This window comes from Tachypleus tridentatus, chromosome 8, assembly GCF_004210375.1.
Source record: "Tachypleus tridentatus isolate NWPU-2018 chromosome 8, ASM421037v1, whole genome shotgun sequence".
Taxonomy (NCBI): Eukaryota; Metazoa; Arthropoda; class Merostomata; order Xiphosura; family Limulidae; genus Tachypleus; species Tachypleus tridentatus.
In genome coordinates, this window is record NC_134832.1 from 98,181,106 (window position 1) to 98,206,606 (window position 25,501).

The 25,501-nt window shown below is 28.0% G+C and overlaps 1 protein-coding gene across 1 annotated transcript in view; it reads right to left on the reverse strand.

Moving 5' to 3' along the window:
• LOC143223020 (uncharacterized) overlaps positions 1 to 25,501 on the reverse strand; it is a 50,422-nt gene that overhangs the window by 10,021 nt on the left and 14,900 nt on the right. Inside the window, exon 4 of the mRNA XM_076450374.1 lies at positions 22,078 to 22,579. Coding sequence (XP_076306489.1) covers positions 22,078 to 22,579 — 502 coding nt within the window. The remainder of the gene's footprint in view (positions 1 to 22,077; positions 22,580 to 25,501) is intronic.

The following is a 25,501-nucleotide window of genomic DNA, read 5'->3' on the forward strand; positions in this document are numbered from 1 at the left end:
ATTGCTCTAATTAGTTCTTATTTCAATGATGTAACACCGACATCTTCTATTAAGTACAGTACAGCTCAGACAAATTTATTTCAGTATTTTTGCTACTTAAATACTTATTACTTACGACAACTACAGTCATCTAACTGTTCACTTCTCAATTATAAAAGTGACACAAACATCTTTCTCCAAGCTCCTCCATAGTTTTGTCTCAATACATGTTCCAGTCTTGCTATTTGAAGACCGTTCCTTTAAACTTAAAATTTTTATTTCGGTATACTTTTATCGGTTATCTAAAAACCGAGGAAACAATATTATAATAATAGTACATTAACCTGCATGTATGTGTAAATGTTCTAATTATGCTTAAAAAGGAAGTAATTATGCATTTGTTTTCGTTGTTGTTGTTGTACACATACATTTGGCCTTTGATCTAACGATACAACAATCATTAAAATAAGGACCTTTAAAGAACAAAGAAGGGAACATTTACAACTACTGTATGTGTCTTTGGTAATGTACTTCATAACAGGTATTTTTGTTCTGTTTATATTTGAACGATTAAAATGTTAATTACGCAAAAATGAAGCATTAGTTGTATTTACTTTAGTTCACTAAATATATACATATATTTGTTCGTAGTATGTCGTAACTGTTTGGATTATGAAATAGGTATTCAGATCAACTTTGAACACGCTGAGAAACATTATTAAAAACTCATTGTGATATTATATCAACTGTCACTAACGTTAGTCGTTATTATTAAATAACGTTTTTAAAAAACTCATTATAATATAATATCAACTGTTACTAACGTTAGTCGTCATTATTAAATAACGTTTTTACAAACACATTATGATATTATATCAACTGTCACTAACGTTAGTCGTAATTATTAAATCACGTTTTTAAAAACTCATTATGATATTATATTAATTGTCATCAACGTTAGTCATCATCATTAAATAACGTTTTTAAAAAATTATTATGATATTATATTAACTGTCACTAACGTTAGTCGTCATTATTAAATAACGTTTTTAAAAACTCATTATGATATTATATCAACTGACACTAACGTTAGTCGTCATTATTAAATAACGTTTTTTAAAATCTTATTATTATACTATATCAACTGGCACTAACGTCAGTGGTCATTATTAAATAACGTTTCTAAAAACTCATTATGATATTATATCAACTGTCACTAATGTCAGTCGTCATTATTAAATAACGTTTTTATAAATTCATTATGATATTATATCAACTGTGACAAAAGTTAATCGTCATTATTTAATAACGTTTTTAAAATCTTATTATGATATTATATGAACTGTCACTAACTTTAGTCGTCATTATTAAATAACGTTTTTAAAAACTCATTATGATATTATATCATCTATCACTAACGTTAGTCGTCATTATTAAATAACGTTTTTAAAATCTTATTATGATATTATATCAACTGTCACTAACGTTAGACGTCATTAATAAATAACGTTTCTAAAAACTCATTATGATATTATATCAACTGACACTAATGTCAGTCGTTATTATTAAATAACGTTTTTAAAAACTCATTATGATATTATATCAACTGTCACTAACGTCAGTCGCCATTATTAAATAACGTTTTTAAAATCTTATTACGATATTATATCACCTGTCACTAAGGTTAGTCCTTATTATTAAATAACGTTTTTTAAAAGACATTATGATATTATATCAAGTGTCACTAACGTTAATCGTGGTTATTAAATAACGTTTTTAAAAGCTCATTATGATATTATATCAACTCTCACTAACGTTAGTCGTCATTATTAAATAACGTTTATAATATCTTATTATGATATCATATCAACTGTCAATAACGTTAGTCGTCATTATTAAATAACGTTTTTAGAAAAACATTATGATATTATATCAACTGTCACTAACGTTAGTCGTCATTATTAAATAACGTTTTTAAATACTCATTATGATATTATATCAACTGTCACTAACGTTAGTCGTCATTATTAAATAACGTTTTTAAAATCTTATTATGATATCAACTGTCAGTAACGTTAGTCGTCATTATTAAATAACGTTTTTAAAATCTTATTATGATATTATATCAACTGTCACTAACGTTAGTCGTCATTATTAAATAACGTTTTTAAAAACTCATTATGATATTATATCAACTGACACTAACGTTAGTCGTCATTACTAAATAACGTTTTTTAAAATCTTATTATGATACTATATCATCTGGCACTGACGTCAGTGGTCATCATTAAATAACGTTTCTAAAAAATCATTATGATATTATATCAACTGTCACTAATGTTAGTCGTTATTATAAAACAATATTTTTAAAAACTCATTATGATATTATATTAACTATCATTTACGTTCGTCATCATCATTAAATAACGTTTTTAAAAACTCATTATGATATTATATCAACTATCACTAACGTTAGTCGTCATTTTTAAATAACGTTTTTAAATTCTTATTATGATATTATATCAAGTGTCACTAAGTTTAGTCGTCATTATTAAATAACGTTTTTAAAAATTCATTATGGTATTATATCAACTGTGACTAAAGTTAGTCGTCATTATTTAATAACGTTTTTAAAATCTTATTATGATATTATATCAACTGACACTAACGTTAGTCGTCATTACTAAATAACGTTTTTTAAAATCTTATTATGATATTATATCAACTGTCACTAATGTTAGTCGTTATTATTAAATAATATTTTTAAAAACTCATTATGATATTATATCAACTGTCACTAACGTCAGTGGTCGTTTTTAAATAACTTTCTTAAAACTTATTATGATATTATATCAACAGTCATTAACGTTAGTCGTCATTATTAAATAACGTTTTTAAAATCTTATTATGATATTATATCAAGTGTCTCTAGCGTTAGACGTTATTAATAAATAACGTTTCTAAAGACCCATTATGATATTATATCAACTGACACTAATGTTAGTCGTTATTATTAAATAACGTTTTTAAACACTCATTATGATATTATATCAACTGTCACTAACGTTAGTCGTCATTATTAAATAAAGTTTTTAAAATCTTATTACGATATTATATCACCTGTCACTAAGGTTAGTCGTTATTATTAAATAACGTTTTTTAAAACTCATTATGATATTATATCAAGTGTCACTAACGTTAGTCGTCGTTATTAAATAACGTTTTAAAAACTCATTATGATATTATATCAACTCTCACTAACGTTAGTCGTCATTATTAAATAACGTTTATAATATCTTATTATGATATCATATCAACTGTCACTAACGTTAGTCGTCATTATTAAATAACGTTTTTAAAACTCATTATGATATTATATCAACTGACACTAACGTTAGTCGTCATTATTAAATAACGTTTTTTAAAATCTTATTATGATATTATATCAACTGTCACTGACGTTAGACGTCATTAATAAATAAGGTTTCTAAAACTCATTATGATATTATATCAACTGACACTAATGTCAGTCGTTATTATTAAATAACGTTTTCAAAACTCATTATGATATTATATCAACTGTCACTAACGTTAGTCGCCATTATTAAATAACGTTTTAAAATCTTATTACGATATTATATCCCCTGTCACTAAGGTTAGTCGTTATTATTAAATAACGTTTTTAAAACTCATTATGATATTATATCAACTGTCACTAACGTTAGTCGTCGTTATTAAATAACGTTTTAAAAGCTCATTATGATATTATATCAACTCTCACTAACGTTAGTTGTCATTATTAAATAACATTTATAATATCTTATTATGATATTATATCAACTGTCACTAATGTTAGTCGTTATTATTAAATAATATTTTTTAGAAACACATTATGATATTATATCAACTGTCACTAACGTTAGTCGTCATTATTAAATAACGTTTTAAAATCTTATTATGATATCAACTGTCAGTAACGTTAGTCGTCATTATTAAATAACGTTTTTAAAATCTTATTATGATATTATATCAACTGTCACTAACGTTCGTCGTCATTATGAAATAACGTTTTTAAAAACTCATTATGATATTATATCAACTGACACTAACGTTAGTCGTCATTACTAAATAACGTTTTTTAAAATCTTATTATGATACTATATCATCTGGCACTGACGTCAGTGGTCATCATTAAATAACGTTTCTAAAAAATCATTATGATATTATATCAACTGTCACTAATGTTAGTCGTTATTATAAAATAATATTTTTAAAAACTCATTATGATATTATATTAACTATCATTTACGTTCGTCATCATCATTAAATAACGTTTTTAAAAACTCATTATGATATTATATCAACTATCACTAACGTTAGTCGTCATTTTTAAATAACGTTTTTAAATTCTTATTATGATATTATATCAAGTGTCACTAACTTTAGTCGTCATTATTAAATAACGTTTTTAAAAATTCATTATGGTATTATATCAACTGTGACTAAAGTTAGTCGTCATTATTTAATAACGTTTTTAAAATCTTATTATGATATTATATCAACTGTCACTAACGTTAGTCGTCATTATTAAATAACGTTTTTAAAATCTTATTACGATATTATATCAACTGTCACTAACGTTAGTTGTCATTATTAAATAACGTTTTTAAAAATTCATTATGATATTATATCAACTGTGACTAAAGTTAGTCGTTATTATTTAATAGCGTTTTTAAAATCTTATTATGATATTATATCAACTGACACTAACGTTAGTCGTCATTACTAAATAACGTTTTTTAAAATCGTATTATGATACTATATCAACCGGCACTAACGTAAGTGGTCATTATTAAATAACGTTTCTAAAAACTCATTATGATATTATATCAACTGTCACTAATGTTAGTCGTTATTATTAAATAATATTTTTAAAAACTCATTATGATATTATATCAACTGTCACTAACGTCAGTGGTCGTTTTTAAATAACTTTCTTAAAACTTATTATGATATTATATCAACAGTCATTAACGTTAGTCGTCATTATTAAATAACGTTTTTAAAATCTTATTATGATATTATATCAAGTGTCTCTAGCGTTAGACGTTATTAATAAATAACGTTTCTAAAGACTCATTATGATATTATATCAACTGACACTAATGTTAGTCGTTATTATTAAATAACGTTTTTAAACACTCATTATGATATTATATCAACTGTCACTAACGTTAGTCGTCATTATTAAATAAAGTTTTTAAAATCTTATTACGATATTATATCACCTGTCACTAAGGTTAGTCGTTATTATTAAATAACGTTTTTTAAAACTCATTATGATATTATATCAACTGTCACTAACGTTAGTCGTCGTTATTAAATAACGTTTTTAAAAACTCATTATGATATTATATCAACTCTCACTAACGTTAGTCGTCATTATTAAATAACGTTTATAATATCTTATTATGATATCATATCAACTGTCACTAACGTTAGTCGTCATTATTAAATAACGTTTTTAAAAACTCATTATGATATTATATCAACTGACACTAACGTTAGTCGTCATTATTAAATAACGTTTTTTTAAAATCTTATTATGATATTATATCAACTGTCACTGACGTTAGACGTCATTAATAAATAAGGTTTCTAAAAACTCATTATGATATTATATCAACTGACACTAATGTCAGTCGTTATTATTAAATAACGTTTTCAAAAACTCATTATGATATTATATCAACTGTCACTAACGTTAGTCGCCATTATTAAATAACGTTTTTAAAATCTTATTACGATATTATATCACCTGTCACTAAGGTTAGTCGTTATTATTAAATAACGTTTTTAAAAGCTCATTATGATATTATATCAACTCTCACTAACGTTAGTTGTCATTATTAAATAACATTTATAATATCTTATTATGATATTATATCAACTGTCACTAATGTTAGTCGTTATTATTAAATAACGTTTATAATATCTTATTATGATATCATATCAACTGTCAATAACGTTAGTCGTCATTATTAAATAACGTTTTTAGAAAAACATTATGATATTATATCAACTGTCACTAACGTTAGTCGTCATTATTAAATAACGTTTTTAAATACTCATTATGATATTATATCAACTGTCACTAACGTTAGTCGTCATTATTAAATAACGTTTTTAAAATCTTATTATGATATCAACTGTCAGTAACGTTAGTCGTCATTATTAAATAACGTTTTTAAAATCTTATTATGATATTATATCAACTGTCACTAACGTTAGTCGTCATTATTAAATAACGTTTTTAAAAACTCATTATGATATTATATCAACTGTCACTAACGTCAGTGGTCGTTTTTAAATAACTTTCTTAAAACTTATTATGATATTATATCAACAGTCATTAACGTTAGTCGTCATTATTAAATAACGTTTTTAAAATCTTATTATGATATTATATCAAGTGTCTCTAGCGTTAGACGTTATTAATAAATAACGTTTCTAAAGACCCATTATGATATTATATCAACTGACACTAATGTTAGTCGTTATTATTAAATAACGTTTTTAAACACTCATTATGATATTATATCAACTGTCACTAACGTTAGTCGTCATTATTAAATAAAGTTTTTAAAATCTTATTACGATATTATATCACCTGTCACTAAGGTTAGTCGTTATTATTAAATAACGTTTTTTAAAACTCATTATGATATTATATCAAGTGTCACTAACGTTAGTCGTCGTTATTAAATAACGTTTTTAAAAACTCATTATGATATTATATCAACTCTCACTAACGTTAGTCGTCATTATTAAATAACGTTTATAATATCTTATTATGATATCATATCAACTGTCACTAACGTTAGTCGTCATTATTAAATAACGTTTTTAAAAACTCATTATGATATTATATCAACTGACACTAACGTTAGTCGTCATTATTAAATAACGTTTTTTTAAAATCTTATTATGATATTATATCAACTGTCACTGACGTTAGACGTCATTAATAAATAAGGTTTCTAAAAACTCATTATGATATTATATCAACTGACACTAATGTCAGTCGTTATTATTAAATAACGTTTTCAAAAACTCATTATGATATTATATCAACTGTCACTAACGTTAGTCGCCATTATTAAATAACGTTTTTAAAATCTTATTACGATATTATATCCCCTGTCACTAAGGTTAGTCGTTATTATTAAATAACGTTTTTAAAAACTCATTATGATATTATATCAACTGTCACTAACGTTAGTCGTCGTTATTAAATAACGTTTTTAAAAGCTCATTATGATATTATATCAACTCTCACTAACGTTAGTTGTCATTATTAAATAACATTTATAATATCTTATTATGATATTATATCAACTGTCACTAATGTTAGTCGTTATTATTAAATAATATTTTTAGAAACACATTATGATATTATATCAACTGTCACTAACGTTAGTCGTCATTATTAAATAACGTTTTTAAAATCTTATTATGATATCAACTGTCAGTAACGTTAGTCGTCATTATTAAATAACGTTTTTAAAATCTTATTATGATATTATATCAACTGTCACTAACGTTCGTCGTCATTATGAAATAACGTTTTAAAAACTCATTATGATATTATATCAACTGACACTAACGTTAGTCGTCATTACTAAATAACGTTTTTTAAAATCTTATTATGATACTATATCATCTGGCACTGACGTCAGTGGTCATCATTAAATAACGTTTCTAAAAAATCATTATGATATTATATCAACTGTCACTAATGTTAGTCGTTATTATAAAATAATATTTTTAAAAACTCATTATGATATTATATTAACTATCATTTACGTTCGTCATCATCATTAAATAACGTTTTTAAAAACTCATTATGATATTATATCAACTATCACTAACGTTAGTCGTCATTTTAAATAACGTTTTTAAATTCTTATTATGATATTATATCAAGTGTCACTAACTTTAGTCGTCATTATTAAATAACGTTTTTAAAAATTCATTATGGTATTATATCAACTGTGACTAAAGTTAGTCGTCATTATTTAATAACGTTTTTAAAATCTTATTATGATATTATATCAACTGTCACTAACGTTAGTCGTCATTATTAAATAACGTTTTTAAAATCTTATTACGATATTATATCAACTGTCACTAACGTTAGTTGTCATTATTAAATAACGTTTTTAAAAATTCATTATGATATTATATCAACTGTGACTAAAGTTAGTCGTTATTATTTAATAGCGTTTTTAAAATCTTATTATGATATTATATCAACTGACACTAACGTTAGTCGTCATTACTAAATAACGTTTTTTAAAATCGTATTATGATACTATATCAACCGGCACTAACGTAAGTGGTCATTATTAAATAACGTTTCTAAAACTCATTATGATATTATATCAACTGTCACTAATGTTAGTCGTTATTATTAAATAATATTTTTAAAACTCATTATGATATTATATCAACTGTCACTAACGTCAGTGGTCGTTTTTAAATAACTTTCTTAAAACTTATTATGATATTATATCAACAGTCATTAACGTTAGTCGTCATTATTAAATAACGTTTTTAAAATCTTATTATGATATTATATCAAGTGTCTCTAGCGTTAGACGTTATTAATAAATAACGTTTCTAAAGACTCATTATGATATTATATCAACTGACACTAATGTTAGTCGTTATTATTAAATAACGTTTTTAAACACTCATTATGATATTATATCAACTGTCACTAACGTTAGTCGTCATTATTAAATAAAGTTTTTAAAATCTTATTACGATATTATATCACCTGTCACTAAGGTTAGTCGTTATTATTAAATAACGTTTTTTAAAACTCATTATGATATTATATCAACTGTCACTAACGTTAGTCGTCGTTATTAAATAACGTTTTTAAAAACTCATTATGATATTATATCAACTCTCACTAACGTTAGTCGTCATTATTAAATAACGTTTATAATATCTTATTATGATATCATATCAACTGTCACTAACGTTAGTCGTCATTATTAAATAACGTTTTTAAAAACTCATTATGATATTATATCAACTGACACTAACGTTAGTCGTCATTATTAAATAACGTTTTTTTAAAATCTTATTATGATATTATATCAACTGTCACTGACGTTAGACGTCATTAATAAATAAGGTTTCTAAAAACTCATTATGATATTATATCAACTGACACTAATGTCAGTCGTTATTATTAAATAACGTTTTCAAAAACTCATTATGATATTATATCAACTGTCACTAACGTTAGTCGCCATTATTAAATAACGTTTTTAAAATCTTATTACGATATTATATCACCTGTCACTAAGGTTAGTCGTTATTATTAAATAACGTTTTTAAAAGCTCATTATGATATTATATCAACTCTCACTAACGTTAGTTGTCATTATTAAATAACATTTATAATATCTTATTATGATATTATATCAACTGTCACTAATGTTAGTCGTTATTATTAAATAACGTTTATAATATCTTATTATGATATCATATCAACTGTCAATAACGTTAGTCGTCATTATTAAATAACGTTTTTAGAAAAACATTATGATATTATATCAACTGTCACTAACGTTAGTCGTCATTACTAAATAACGTTTTTAAATACTCATTATGATATTATATCAACTGTCACTAACGTTAGTCGTCATTATTAAATAACGTTTTTAAAATCTTATTATGATATCAACTGTCAGTAACGTTAGTCGTCATTATTAAATAACGTTTTTAAAATCTTATTATGATATTATATCAACTGTCACTAACGTTAGTCGTCATTATTAAATAACGTTTTTAAAAACTCATTATGATATTATATCAACTGACACTAACGTTAGTCGTCATTACTAAATAACGTTTTTTAAAATCTTATTATGATACTATATCATCTGGCACTGACGTCAGTGGTCATCATTAAATAACGTTTCTAAAAAATCATTATGATATTATATCAACTGTCACTAATGTTAGTCGTTATTATAAAACAATATTTTTAAAAACTCATTATGATATTATATTAACTATCATTTACGTTCGTCATCATCATTAAATAACGTTTTTAAAAACTCATTATGATATTATATCAACTATCACTAACGTTAGTCGTCATTTTTAAATAACGTTTTTAAATTCTTATTATGATATTATATCAAGTGTCACTAAGTTTAGTCGTCATTATTAAATAACGTTTTTAAAAATTCATTATGGTATTATATCAACTGTGACTAAAGTTAGTCGTCATTATTTAATAACGTTTTTAAAATCTTATTATGATATTATATCAACTGACACTAACGTTAGTCGTCATTACTAAATAACGTTTTTTAAAATCTTATTATGATATTATATCAACTGTCACTAATGTTAGTCGTTATTATTAAATAATATTTTTAAAAACTCATTATGATATTATATCAACTGTCACTAACGTCAGTGGTCGTTTTTAAATAACTTTCTTAAAACTTATTATGATATTATATCAACAGTCATTAACGTTAGTCGTCATTATTAAATAACGTTTTTAAAATCTTATTATGATATTATATCAAGTGTCTCTAGCGTTAGACGTTATTAATAAATAACGTTTCTAAAGACCCATTATGATATTATATCAACTGACACTAATGTTAGTCGTTATTATTAAATAACGTTTTTAAACACTCATTATGATATTATATCAACTGTCACTAACGTTAGTCGTCATTATTAAATAAAGTTTTTAAAATCTTATTACGATATTATATCACCTGTCACTAAGGTTAGTCGTTATTATTAAATAACGTTTTTTAAAACTCATTATGATATTATATCAAGTGTCACTAACGTTAGTCGTCGTTATTAAATAACGTTTTTAAAAACTCATTATGATATTATATCAACTCTCACTAACGTTAGTCGTCATTATTAAATAACGTTTATAATATCTTATTATGATATCATATCAACTGTCACTAACGTTAGTCGTCATTATTAAATAACGTTTTAAAACTCATTATGATATTATATCAACTGACACTAACGTTAGTCGTCATTATTAAATAACGTTTTTTTAAAATCTTATTATGATATTATATCAACTGTCACTGACGTTAGACGTCATTAATAAATAAGGTTTCTAAAAACTCATTATGATATTATATCAACTGACACTAATGTCAGTCGTTATTATTAAATAACGTTTTCAAAAACTCATTATGATATTATATCAACTGTCACTAACGTTAGTCGCCATTATTAAATAACGTTTTTAAAATCTTATTACGATATTATATCCCCTGTCACTAAGGTTAGTCGTTATTATTAAATAACGTTTTTAAAAACTCATTATGATATTATATCAACTGTCACTAACGTTAGTCGTCGTTATTAAATAACGTTTTTAAAAGCTCATTATGATATTATATCAACTCTCACTAACGTTAGTTGTCATTATTAAATAACATTTATAATATCTTATTATGATATTATATCAACTGTCACTAATGTTAGTCGTTATTATTAAATAATATTTTTAAAAACACATTATGATATTATATCAACTGTCACTAACGTTAGTCGTCATTATTAAATAACGTTTTTAAAATCTTATTATGATATCAACTGTCAGTAACGTTAGTCGTCATTATTAAATAACGTTTTTAAAATCTTATTATGATATTATATCAACTGTCACTAACGTTCGTCGTCATTATGAAATAACGTTTTTAAAAACTCATTATGATATTATATCAACTGACACTAACGTTAGTCGTCATTACTAAATAACGTTTTTTAAAATCTTATTATGATACTATATCATCTGGCACTGACGTCAGTGGTCATCATTAAATAACGTTTCTAAAAAATCATTATGATATTATATCAACTGTCACTAATGTTAGTCGTTATTATAAAATAATATTTTTAAAAACTCATTATGATATTATATTAACTATCATTTACGTTCGTCATCATCATTAAATAACGTTTTTAAAAACTCATTATGATATTATATCAACTATCACTAACGTTAGTCGTCATTTTTAAATAACGTTTTTAAATTCTTATTATGATATTATATCAAGTGTCACTAACTTTAGTCGTCATTATTAAATAACGTTTTTAAAAATTCATTATGGTATTATATCAACTGTGACTAAAGTTAGTCGTCATTATTTAATAACGTTTTTAAAATCTTATTATGATATTATATCAACTGTCACTAACGTTAGTCGTCATTATTAAATAACGTTTTTAAAATCTTATTACGATATTATATCAACTGTCACTAACGTTAGTTGTCATTATTAAATAACGTTTTTAAAAATTCATTATGATATTATATCAACTGTGACTAAAGTTAGTCGTTATTATTTAATAGCGTTTTTAAAATCTTATTATGATATTATATCAACTGACACTAACGTTAGTCGTCATTACTAAATAACGTTTTTTAAAATCGTATTATGATACTATATCAACCGGCACTAACGTAAGTGGTCATTATTAAATAACGTTTCTAAAAACTCATTACGATATTATATCAACTGTCACTAATGTTAGTCGTTATTATTAAATAATATTTTTAAAAACTCATTATGATATTATATCAACTGTCACTAACGTCAGTGGTCGTTTTTAAATAACTTTCTTAAAACTTATTATGATATTATATCAACAGTCATTAACGTTAGTCGTCATTATTAAATAACGTTTTTAAAATCTTATTATGATATTATATCAAGTGTCTCTAGCGTTAGACGTTATTAATAAATAACGTTTCTAAAGACTCATTATGATATTATATCAACTGACACTAATGTTAGTCGTTATTATTAAATAACGTTTTTAAACACTCATTATGATATTATATCAACTGTCACTAACGTTAGTCGTCATTATTAAATAAAGTTTTTAAAATCTTATTACGATATTATATCACCTGTCACTAAGGTTAGTCGTTATTATTAAATAACGTTTTTTAAAATCTCATTATGATATTATATCAACTGTCACTAACGTTAGTCGTCGTTATTAAATAACGTTTTTAAAAACTCATTATGATATTATATCAACTCTCACTAACGTTAGTCGTCATTATTAAATAACGTTTATAATATCTTATTATGATATCATATCAACTGTCACTAACGTTAGTCGTCATTATTAAATAACGTTTTTAAAAACTCATTATGATATTATATCAACTGACACTAACGTTAGTCGTCATTATTAAATAACGTTTTTTTAAAATCTTATTATGATATTATATCAACTGTCACTGACGTTAGACGTCATTAATAAATAAGGTTTCTAAAACTCATTATGATATTATATCAACTGACACTAATGTCAGTCGTTATTATTAAATAACGTTTTCAAAACTCATTATGATATTATATCAACTGTCACTAACGTTAGTCGCCATTATTAAATAACGTTTTTAAAATCTTATTACGATATTATATCACCTGTCACTAAGGTTAGTCGTTATTATTAAATAACGTTTTTAAAAGCTCATTATGATATTATATCAACTCTCACTAACGTTAGTTGTCATTATTAAATAACATTTATAATATCTTATTATGATATTATATCAACTGTCACTAATGTTAGTCGTTATTATTAAATAATATTTTTAGAAACACATTATGATATTATATCAACTGTCACTAACGTTAGTCGTCATTATTAAATAACGTTTTTAAAATCTTATTATGATATCAACTGTCAGTAACGTGAGTCGTCATTATTAAATAACGTTTTTAAAATCTTATTATGATATTATATCAACTGTCACTAACGTTAGTCGTCATTACTAAATAACGTTTTTTGAAATCTTGTTATGATACTATATCAACTGGCACTGACGTCAGTGGTCATTATTAAATAACGTTTCTAAAAAATCATTATGATATTATATCAACTGTCACTAGCGTTAGTCGCCATTATTAAATAACGTTTTTAAAATCTTATTACGATATTATATCACCTGTCACTAATGTCAGTCGTTATTATTAAATAATATTTTTAAAAACTCATTATGATATTATATCAACTATCATTTAGGTTCGTCATCATCATTAAATAACGTTTTTAAAAACTCATTATGATATTATATCAACTATCACCAACGTTTGTAGTCATTATTAAATAACGTTTTTAAAAATTCATTATGATATTATATCAACTGTGACTAAAGTTAGTGGTCATTATTAAATAACGTTTTTATAATCTTATTATGATATTATATCAATTGTCACTAACGTTAGTCGTTATTATTAAATAACGTTTTTAAAAACTCAATATGATATTATATCAACTGTCACTAACGTTAGTCGTCGTTATTAAATAACATTTTTAAAATCTTATTATGATATTATATCAACTGTCACTAACGTTAGTCGTCATTATTAAATAACGTTATTAAAAACTCATTATGATATTATATGCACTGTTACTAATGTTAATCGTTATAATAAAAAAAACGTTTTTAAAAACTCATTATGATATTATATCAACTGTCACTAGCGTTAGTCGTCATTATTAAATAACGTTTTTAAAATCTTATTATTATATTATATCAACTGTCACTAAAATTAGTCGACATTATTAAATAACGTTTTTAAAAATCGTTATGATATTATATCAACTGTTACTAACGTTAGTCGTCATTATTAAATAACGTTTTTATAATCTTATTATGATATTTTATCAACTGTCACTAACGTTAGTCGTCGTTATTAAATAACGTTTTTAAAAACTCATTATGATATTATATCAACCTTCACTAATGTTAGTCGTTATTATTAAATAACGTTTTTAAAAACTCATTATGATATTATATCAACTGTCACTAACGTTCGTCGTCATTATTAAATAACGTTTTTAAAATTATATTGTGATATTGTATCAACTGTCACAAACGTTAGTCGTCATTATTAAATTACGTTTTTAAAAACTCATTATGATATTATATCAACTGTCACTGTCAGTCGTCATTAACAAAACATCATAAGCCGAATTACAATAAACACCAGACTGTTCAAAACCAATCATTACTATGTTATTCTTGCAGAGTTAAGTATAAGTATTTAGTGAAAATAATAAGTTAGTAGTTGTTGTTGTTTTTTTTAATTTAGCACAAATCTACACAATGGGCTATCTGTGCTCTGCCCACCACTGGTATCGAAACCCGGATTTTAGCGTGTAAGTCCGCAGACATACCGCTGAGCCACTGGGGGGCAATAAGTTAGTACTAGATGTAATTCTTTCTTGATTTTTACATTATGCTCAACAGAAAGTGTTGAGACCAGGTCTCAGCTTGAGTGTTTGGAGCAGGAAGTTTGTTTGTTTGTTTGTTTGGAGCTAACCACATAGGAATACAATTGGCAAACTGTGCTCTGCCCACTACAGGTATCAAAACCAGAATTCTAGCATTGTAAATCCGCAGACGTGCCGCTGTGCCACTGGATAGTTTGGAGCAGGAAAGGACGATTTAAAGTTCAAAAGAAATAAAGGTTTCATTTTACCTGTTGTACTATCTTAAGGTTGGTTTTTTCCTTGGCTTTTCACAAAAAGCTACATAACATCTACCTGCGCATAGCTGTCACTGATTGGTAGACTAAATGGCAGGAAATGGATCAACAACACTCACTGCTAACTCTTAGGCTACTCTTCTCTGATCGAATGTTGAGATTTCACTGTCACTCTTATAGCAAATACACAGCCTCAAAGTTCGGTGAGAGTTTAAACAAGAACTGAAGTATCTGTAACATCATCTTACCCTAGTTAACTGGAGTTTCACTGATATACATACCTATATAAGAACACTGGAGAAGCTATCATGACAAATGGCTTTTTTCTGATACAAAACTTAAAAATGATTAAGCCTAAATACGTTGATAACCCCACAGCCCTTTTGTGTAACTATGTTTGTTTGGTTTTGTAAGTGTACTTTGGTAAATTGCTAAAATCGCATGCAATCTGTGGTCCTAATCGTGATTTTGACAATAATAGGATTAATGATTTAACAGATGGACATTAAGGCTTTCTTTAAGGAATGTAATTAATAAACAATACTTCTGAAAGGCTTAGTAACTGGTAGAATGATTACAACCTTTTCAAACTAATAACAAAACATACTGAAGGATACAATTTGATTATTATATATATAAATAACGTAAATTTGTTTAATATGCGTCAGAATAATGACATAGATTGTGTATGTCATTGTCTGACAAACAACTTGATATTTACAGTGAACAAACCAAGGGCACTTGAAAAAATATAATTTGTGAGTTTGTTTATATGTTTTAGAGAAAAGCCGCAATGTGCTATATGCTGTGTCCACTTCAAGAAATCGAACCCGAGATTTTAGGGGTTTTAAGTCAATAGATTTATCGCTGTCTCATCAGAGAATTATTTGTCAGTATTAAAGTAATGTGCTCATGAAATAGTTCGATAAGTTTTGTTTAAAAATATAGCTGTGTCCCATACGCTTTAAATGCATAATGCCTTCAAACCATGTTCCCAAAATATTAACATTTAGAATATATCGAAGTAATCAATTTACATAATTGAGAAACGTTGAAATGCTAATTTCGGGGCTGAAAAAATGAAAGAAGTTACGATTGATCTGAAAATTCCACATTAATGTTAGTTGTTGTTAAGCGCAAAGGTATCTGTGCTCTGCTCATAACAGGTATCGAAACCTAAGTTTTAGCGTCGTAAGTCTGCCGAATTATCGCTGAGCCACTGCATATACCACTCTATATGGATTTTCATACACAAATACGTCTTTAGAAACATGGAGCCTTCGGTCTTTTGTGAAGAGTAAAAATAGCTCAGGTATTCTCAACAAAACGCCTAACCAAGCTGCAAGGTCAACTGCAGACCCGAAATAGGGCTATCTGAACTCAGGCAAGACCCATGAAATTTGTTTCTTACTGATAATCAGTCAAATCGCTATCTTGAAACTCCTGTTTGGTTCATGGGCAGTGAATGATTGATTCCTAACGGCTGTTGTGTCCAAACAATCATTACATCATATAGTTGACCTTCTACTGACTGGACTAGGCTATACGTGCTGTACAGAAATTGGATATCTGTATAGTTTCCAGTGTATGAATAATGAATGAAGTGAGTTCAACTAATGAAATATCTATTTTAAAAACTGCTTTTCAAAATTGTAGTAATTTTAGCGTGTTTGAGTTCGATCCTGTCGGATAAGATCAATATAAAGATTAATTTAATGTGATAGAGAAATACTAAACATAAGAAAAGATTAATGTGCTTGTAAGTAATTACAACACAAATCTGCCCAGACTATATAATCACACCACATACACTTATGTAAACAAACAAGGTCAGATTAACATTAGTTTAAGTAAACAAGATAAATTTCCGTTAAACTAACACTATCGTGAGTAAACTTAAAACTAAAAACTTCATCATAACTTATTTGAGAAAAAAAAAAGAGCATTGTTATTCTTTGCAATGTTTTTCTATTAAATATAAAGATATACAATGGTCTATCTGTAGGTACCAACTGTAGGTACCAAAAAACAGAATTTTTGCTTCATGAACCCACATATTTATTGTCGAGCCACCTGGAAGCTATTTCTTACAATTGATTAATTAACAAAACTTTTACCGCAGATAATATTTCTTAAATATAAATATGCATGACTTTCCTAACAAAATTTTGAAAGATTTTCACATATTCGAAAAGATAATGTAAATAATATAGTAATTTGGATTTGTTAATTTGCGATGAGTAGGCAAATAAACATTGACAATTTTATTCGCATCACTATGTCATGGTTTCTTCTACATATCTAAAGTGACAAAATGTTTTTTGGATATATTACTAAACAATCTGACGTTTAAAAAATGTGGAAAGTAGCGTGGAAGTATAAGAAAAGAAAAGGATGTAATTGTTTACAAGTTCATGGGTGGTACACAATTTCGATAGGTGGAAAATACCACCCTGAATTATGATAAAAATTTCCTGAGAGGTGTTAATATTTATGCATTGTAACTTTATAATTTACACAATATAAAAACAAAATGTGTAAAGTTATTGTAAACTACTCTATGTGTTGTTACTGTTGTTTTTTTTCTAAATAGTTACTTGAACGTAACGCTAGTTATATGAGTTCAACAGGATGTATAATTACTGTTAATAGTAACTGGCGCTTTCGCTTTACGTGACATCATAACTTAATTATCTTGTTAAAAGCTTTGTGTAAAAGATAAAACGTACAAGTATTTAGTTTTTCTTTTAATGTTATGAAAGAAACTGCTTTTCATTTTGAAGTGAAAATAAAATATAATTGCATTAACTTAAACTTTAATGTTTCCTATGGTTTTTAGATTGCACAGTATACTCAAAAAGGCTTAATTACTTACCAAGTAAAACAAAAGGACTTTGTGTTTAAGTAAAACTATGTTGTGTAATAGTCTAAAACTGTAATTTTGATATAATTATGCCTTCTAATTAAACTCAAAAGAATGTTTTCGAAACTAATAACTCTTGGAATGAGAATTTCTTTAGCTGAAATTTATGCAACAAAAAATTCACGTCCAGAAATATCAGGTAAGACTACTACAGTGAACATTATGCATCGCCATATATCATTCCTCCACAAGTGTAAAAAATGTATAATATTTGTATCACATTTAATAATTTTTCCAACACCACGACAATAAAGTTTGAACTCACTTTCACTATCAAGGTAACTGGGGCTTCATAACGTAGGGCCAAAAGTTTATCCAGTTGACTTATCATAAACGTTAGATGTCAGGTTCATTACATGTAATGTCTATTAAAGTATATCCGTTGAACACCTAAATGAACATCCCATGTTCTTAAGGAAATTATTTCTAAAACTAATATTTTTTACCTCCCCACATTTTCCTGAAAGACAAACAAACTAAAACTAATGTTGTTAGAAGCATTCGTCTGATTTCTTGTTAACAAATCATTTTGATTTAAATCCCATGATATCAGTGCAATGGTTTGTTTTGTTTTGAATTTTGCGCAAAGCTACACGAGAACTATCTGCTCTAGTCGTCCCTAATTTAGCGGTGTGAGAGTAGAGGGAAGGCAGCTAGTCATCATCACACACCACTAACTCCAGGGCTACTCTTCTACCAACGAATAGTGGGATTGGCAGTCACATTATAACGCCACCACGGCTGAAAGGGGGAGCATGCTTGGTGTGATAGGGATTCGAACCCGCGACCCTCAGATTACGAGTCGAGTGCCTTAACCACCTGGCCATCCGGGGCCTCTCAGTGTAATACTGATGCAGTAAGTCATAATGTATGTATGTTTAGAGGAAAGATATTGAATTGTTGGAAATGGTTCAGAGAAGAATTACAAAAATGGTACCTGGGATGGAGGTATTGCCACATGAGGAGAGACTGGGATCCTTAACATTTTCTCTTTTGAAAAAAGAAGATTTAGAGTCTACCTGATTGAAGTGTTTAAGATTATAAAAAGATTTGATAACGTTGATGTATCAACTGTTTTCACACTTAACAGCAAGAATTATAGAACTAGGGAACCCAAATGTAAATTTAAGCAAGGTAGAAGCCATCTTCAAGTAAGACAATTTAATTTTCAAATAGAGTGATTGGCCTGTGGAATGGGTTGTATTTGGATGTTATGAAAGCAGAAAGTTTGAGTGAGTTTAAAAGAAAGATTGATAGATATATGAATGATAAGAGCTAGATTTAATTTATAAAATGGTTTTTTAGTTTGACATAGAGGATGGAACAGTTGAGATGGACCAACAGGTCTCTCGTTGTCCCTAAACCTTATGCTATAATAAATCACAATAAAATAAATTCATTACCTAGACGGTCCCCATAAGTAATTTATAGTACATAAATGTGGTTCGGCTTTTACTTTTACACCCATAGTCTTATTCTTTCATTGTAAAAGAGTAACTGAAATTATACAATGTAAATTCGCAGTTACAGTATTTCTTTTCAGCATACGTTCTTACATTATTTAGCTAAGCTGCGTGAGTTGACTTAGCTTCGAAATGCAGTTCTCAAGAGGATATATTACTTATGGTTATAGTATGATATTTGAGACAAGTTACGATATATTTCTTCTCATAATTCAGGTGGTTTCAAATTACGCATGTGCATTGTGTATGTTGAATAAAAAAAATACATCTGCAAATTTCAATGAATTGCAAAATTTTACATTTTTATAGATTGCCATGTTAAAGTTCAGGAGAGACATGGCGATTCATTACGCAAGAAACCGACAAATCAATTTTCCAACAGCTAGAAAAGGTTTATTAGCGCTTTGATATTTAAATTATAGAAAAAGTTATAATTTTACTGTGCTTTACACCACATTACAGAAACAATTTACCATACAAAAAAAGTAACTCAAATAGATTTATCTCAAAATTCAGTACTCTATAGAAATATTAACCTTTTTCTATCAAATCAAACTTAGAGATCTACATGCTATTCAGGTTCCTCACCCCCGAATGAGGCCCGGCATGGCCAAGTGTGTTAAGACGTTCGACTCGTAATCCGAGGTTCGCGGGTTCGAATCCCGGTCGCACCAAACATACTCGCCCTTTCAGCCGTGGGGGCGTTATAATGTTACGGTCAATCCCACTATTCGTTGGTAAAAGAGTAGTCCAAGGGTTGGCGGTGGGTGGTGATGACTAGCTGCCTTCCCTCTAGTCTTATACTGCTAAATTAGGGACGGCTAGTGCAGATAGCTCTCGAGTAGCTTTGCGTTAAATTCAAAAACAAACAAACAAACACCCCCGAATAAAAAATACACCACATATTTCTTTAATGTTCAAGCAGGGTAAAGAATCGTTCCGGAAAGGAGAAAAATAATAGTTACGACGTTCTTTAAGAAACATTGCAAAGTTTAAAATACAGTCAAAACTGTATTTAAAACTTACAGTTTAATGTGAGAATATTACGTAATACCATTGTTTTTAAAAACTGTGGGTTTTAGGCATGATTCATTCCGGAGCTACTTGCACAAGGCTTGCCGAAAACTGAGGTGGGTAAATAATTGAGCAAACTCCACCGTTTAAGTGCAAGGAAATACTACGATGAAAGAAATTATATTCTGAAAAGATTCATAATATCTAGTTGTGCAGTTGTCGTGCTACATTAAACTCTGTTTTTAACTGTTCTGTTTTTCATCGTCAATTTATTCTGTATTCTTCAATCAGTATACCATAGAAACGTTAATTTCAAAAATATATTAAACTACATACCCGTATAAACTGAACGATAAACAGTTCCGTTGCATATTTTAAAAGACAATAGATAAAACAAATGGTTTTGTTTGCTCTAATAATCTCGCTTTTGTTTTGACTAATTTGCATGTAATTTTTTTTTCGTTTGTTTCCTGTTTAAGTGTTTATTATCGGTATATTAAATGATTTATTACTTACGAAACTCTTATTATATTGTAAATGTATATAGAGAAACGCAATCACATTAATTGCATATTTTCATATGTTAATTCGAGAACTCCCACCTTTCTGGTGTTATTTAGTGGGTATCAATGATTCTGGAAGGAGTAAATTTACAAGATGTTAGTTTAAGACTATCTTTTACTGAATCTGTAGATAAGTTTTTAAATAGAAAAAAAATATTTAAAGAAAAATGTACAAAACAACATTTGAAGAAGCATACGTCGCTTTATCAGAAACATGAGTGAAGCAATAGCTGGGGGCAAATAATCATGCTGGAATGAGTTTGTAATTAGAGTCCATAATGAAAGATCAGTTCATTAATATGGATTAATACGGTCACAATATTTGGACGTGAGTTACTGCATTATAATATTTTGTAATGATTTTTTTAAAACATACGTTATCAATGGTTTTGCTTCAATAACCAAAGCTTTAACTAAAGAAAAACGTTCCGTACTAATGAAGTAAATGACGGCAATTATCACAATTGTTTCATATATACATTGCTATTACTAGACAGGTTAAGAGTGGATATGATTTGTTGGTGATACAACATTAACCTCACCTTTCTTGATTGTTTTGGTTGTTATACTTTGCAGCAAGACAGCGCATAAAATCGCTGTAGTTCCTGGTCATCATTTCCATCTGTTTTAATGCCGATGTTCCACAAGCTAATCCAGAAGACGCACACCGCTCCAGACCAGGAGAGGATGGAGGGAAGGCTCCGCGGAGCCCAAATCCTAGACCGAGAGTTGAAGGAAAAGCTCGAGAGGAGTTTGGCGAGTGTGGCGACACAGAGGGTGAAGAAGATTCAAACTCCGGGGACAGACGTTCTGGCTTGACGGGCAAAGTGGTGGAGTCCCGCGCAGTTAACAACATGTCTGTGGGCATGTCGTTCTTTAGAGAAATAATAGATGAGGAACAAGAAAAAGCTGAGGCTCCGAGCTGCTGCTGCTGACCTCCACCAGGTGGTGCCTTGTAGTCAGTGCCTGCAGGGAAAATCCCCTCTGTGCTAGTTTTTCTCGTGCTATTTTCTAGTTGCGTACCAGGCGATGATCCATCGTAATCTGCAGGGATATGAGCCATAGAAAACATCAGTTATTGAGGTTCGACCTCCTTCAAGCCTATATTTTTCTTAAGTAACTGTAACTAAAGTAAACCATTCTGCGAAGATTTTATTCTCAATGGACATAAGCCATTTGGTCTGTTTATATGGTAGTAAGATACTTTAACATCGGTTAAACGTTAGGTACACAGGAGCGAAAGCAGCACAGGAATGACCTAGGCGCGCACACGAGCGTTACGTGATCAATGCGCACGTCCGCGCCCACGGTCCTCGTGTACGAAGCTTGGTGGCATGATACACTTTTCGGGACACACTACTGCGGCCATTATCAAGCTTACCATCTTTCATGCAAAATTGTATCCGCCTTCTGCGCGCGCCGTTCTTTGACCCCACTCAGCTTCGTTATCTTTTTTTCCAGCTTTAACAAAACGGCGTGGCTAATTACAGTCCCAGGTGTGGTTCTGGCTTCTTTTACAATACGATATATTCTTTACGTTCATTACTATTATTCCACGTGATTGAAGCATGTTTAGTGCTTCTCATATTAAATAGCTAAACATATGATTCAACTTTTACATATTAAAATGTATTATGAAAGTATAGAAGCATCATATAAGATATAAAGTACCTCACAAAATAAAACCTGTTTAACAATAACGCGGAAATGAACTTAACATCTTATGTTGAAATAAAGAGAGATGAATTAGGTTATCGTTTTAAACATATCACAAAAACCTGTTGGTGTAATTTTCAAATGAAACTAATCATGAAATATCTATTTTAATCTGAAAATAGCAAAAAATAAAACAAAATTAAATAATCCAGTGGACGATCTAGAGTAATTCACTTTCTAGAGTTACACGTTTAGTATAACACTATCTAACATATTCAGCAAAGAATTGCTTTTCGTAGCTAATTTTCGCAACGTGTTATGAAACAAAACATTTATTTTTGTCCTAAGGTTTGGTAATTTATTCCAGGACAGATAACTGTTGTTAAAGTAGGTCAGGATGAGAATTTACAAAACGTGACTTCTACTTCTTTAAACCTTTAAAAATAATAAGGATTTTTGACTTTATTTTTCAAAAATCTAATTTAGAATAGAGGGTCTTTACTAATTATCACCAGAAAACAGTAACTTATCTGCGAAACCGAAAACAGACGTTTGTCGTATTTTGCGTTGAGAAATAATATGTCGAAAATTGACACATGCTATGTGATCGTCAATAGTTTTATATATTCATCGAACTTTAATCCAACTAGTAAGTGAGTGAGGAATTCAGCCATTGATCATGTTGTAAAAGTGCTTAATAAACACCCGATTTTTAATTATAGCGTTTTCTTATATCATGATGGCGCCTAAGCAAGCTAGCTCGTCACTGAAAAGGGTGTTGGTCATTATTCGTGAAGTATCCCAAGATCGCTTAAGAACAGAATGTTGATTTTTAGGGTGAAAGTTTTAGTGCCCAGTGGTCGAATTGGTTAGGCCAGCATTTTTGTTTTTACCATTTTGTTTCATAATTGAAAAAATGTACAAAAAAAAACAACATATAAATTTTAGGTAATTCATAAAACGAAGAAAGATTCTAATTCTGCAAGAGAACTTTATTACTTGTGTTAAGAAAATAGATTGGAAGAAAAAACTTTAATCACTAAAGCAGGAAAGAGTTTCGCCGAAAAGACGGTTATATTTATTATAAGGATTTTATTAACGAACTTATAATGTAAATTTTACAAAGACTTTAACTCAGAAAAATCTCACGAAAAACATGATCTAATCATAATTAGTGGATTGTAACATTTTCCGATTGAGATTTTAAGAACTAATTCCTTTTTTCTTTTCATATAAATGTACCAAGAACTAAAACTAAAATATTACAGTTAGATTTCTGAGTTTTACTACGATAATCATTTCTTTTTCTTACATTAACTGATGACGAGGCTGACAGTTTTACAATTGGGCGTTTTCTTTGATTCAAAGACATGATAAGATCTCACGTTTCTGGGCTGTCGACATGTTTATTTTACAACGAAGAAAATAAGTTGGGAAGACGTAGAATGACTGACAAAAATTTTCCACTAGATACATAGTTGATCATAAAATCGCAAATATAATTAAAAATAGATAAGAAGGTTTCTTGAACTTTATATAAAAGCTCATTGTTTTGAAAACAACAACAATGACATAAAAATAAAACATAAATAGGCTAACAAGATGTGAGATTGAAATAAAATCTTTTTTATTTAAAATCTTTTTTATTTAAAATCAGAGAAGACTAAGAAATCCAGTGCTCTAATATAAATAAATAAATAGGATGTAAAAAAACTAAATGTATTCATAATTACAAAAAGTTATTTATTTTTATACAAAGTAAAAGATACATTTGCCTCATTGTATGGACCCATAGATCAAGTAAAATAACAAGTTCATCAAACTAAAAGCTCAAAATGTAACGAAATAAAAATAAAAGTACTGTGAAAAAAAAGGGGGTGAAACCCCTCAAGTGACACTGCCAGTGTGTGGTCGTGAAGATCCTAACACACAAGCATGCCTTTCCAATGATCTCACTATCGATTATCTTCGTCAGGTTACGCCTTTATTCAGGTATTCGAATATTAGCTGCAGGTCTGAAAGTCCTCGATAAGGCTTAGATGCTTTCAAAGAATCTTGATCGAATGTACACAAATGAAAATGAAGAGATGTGAAGTGTTCTATAGCAACTTGTTATAACACAAATACAACATAACAACAGCAACTACAGGCGTTACACACGATGATTTTTAATTGCAACAGTTAACATCTATAAACAGGATCATACTCAAAAGTTTAACAGTAAATATTTTTTTTTTAATTTAAGAAATCACCCTGAAAGCGCTTTTTAAATAACCTTCGAAAAAAACACCTTATGAAAATAGAATCTTT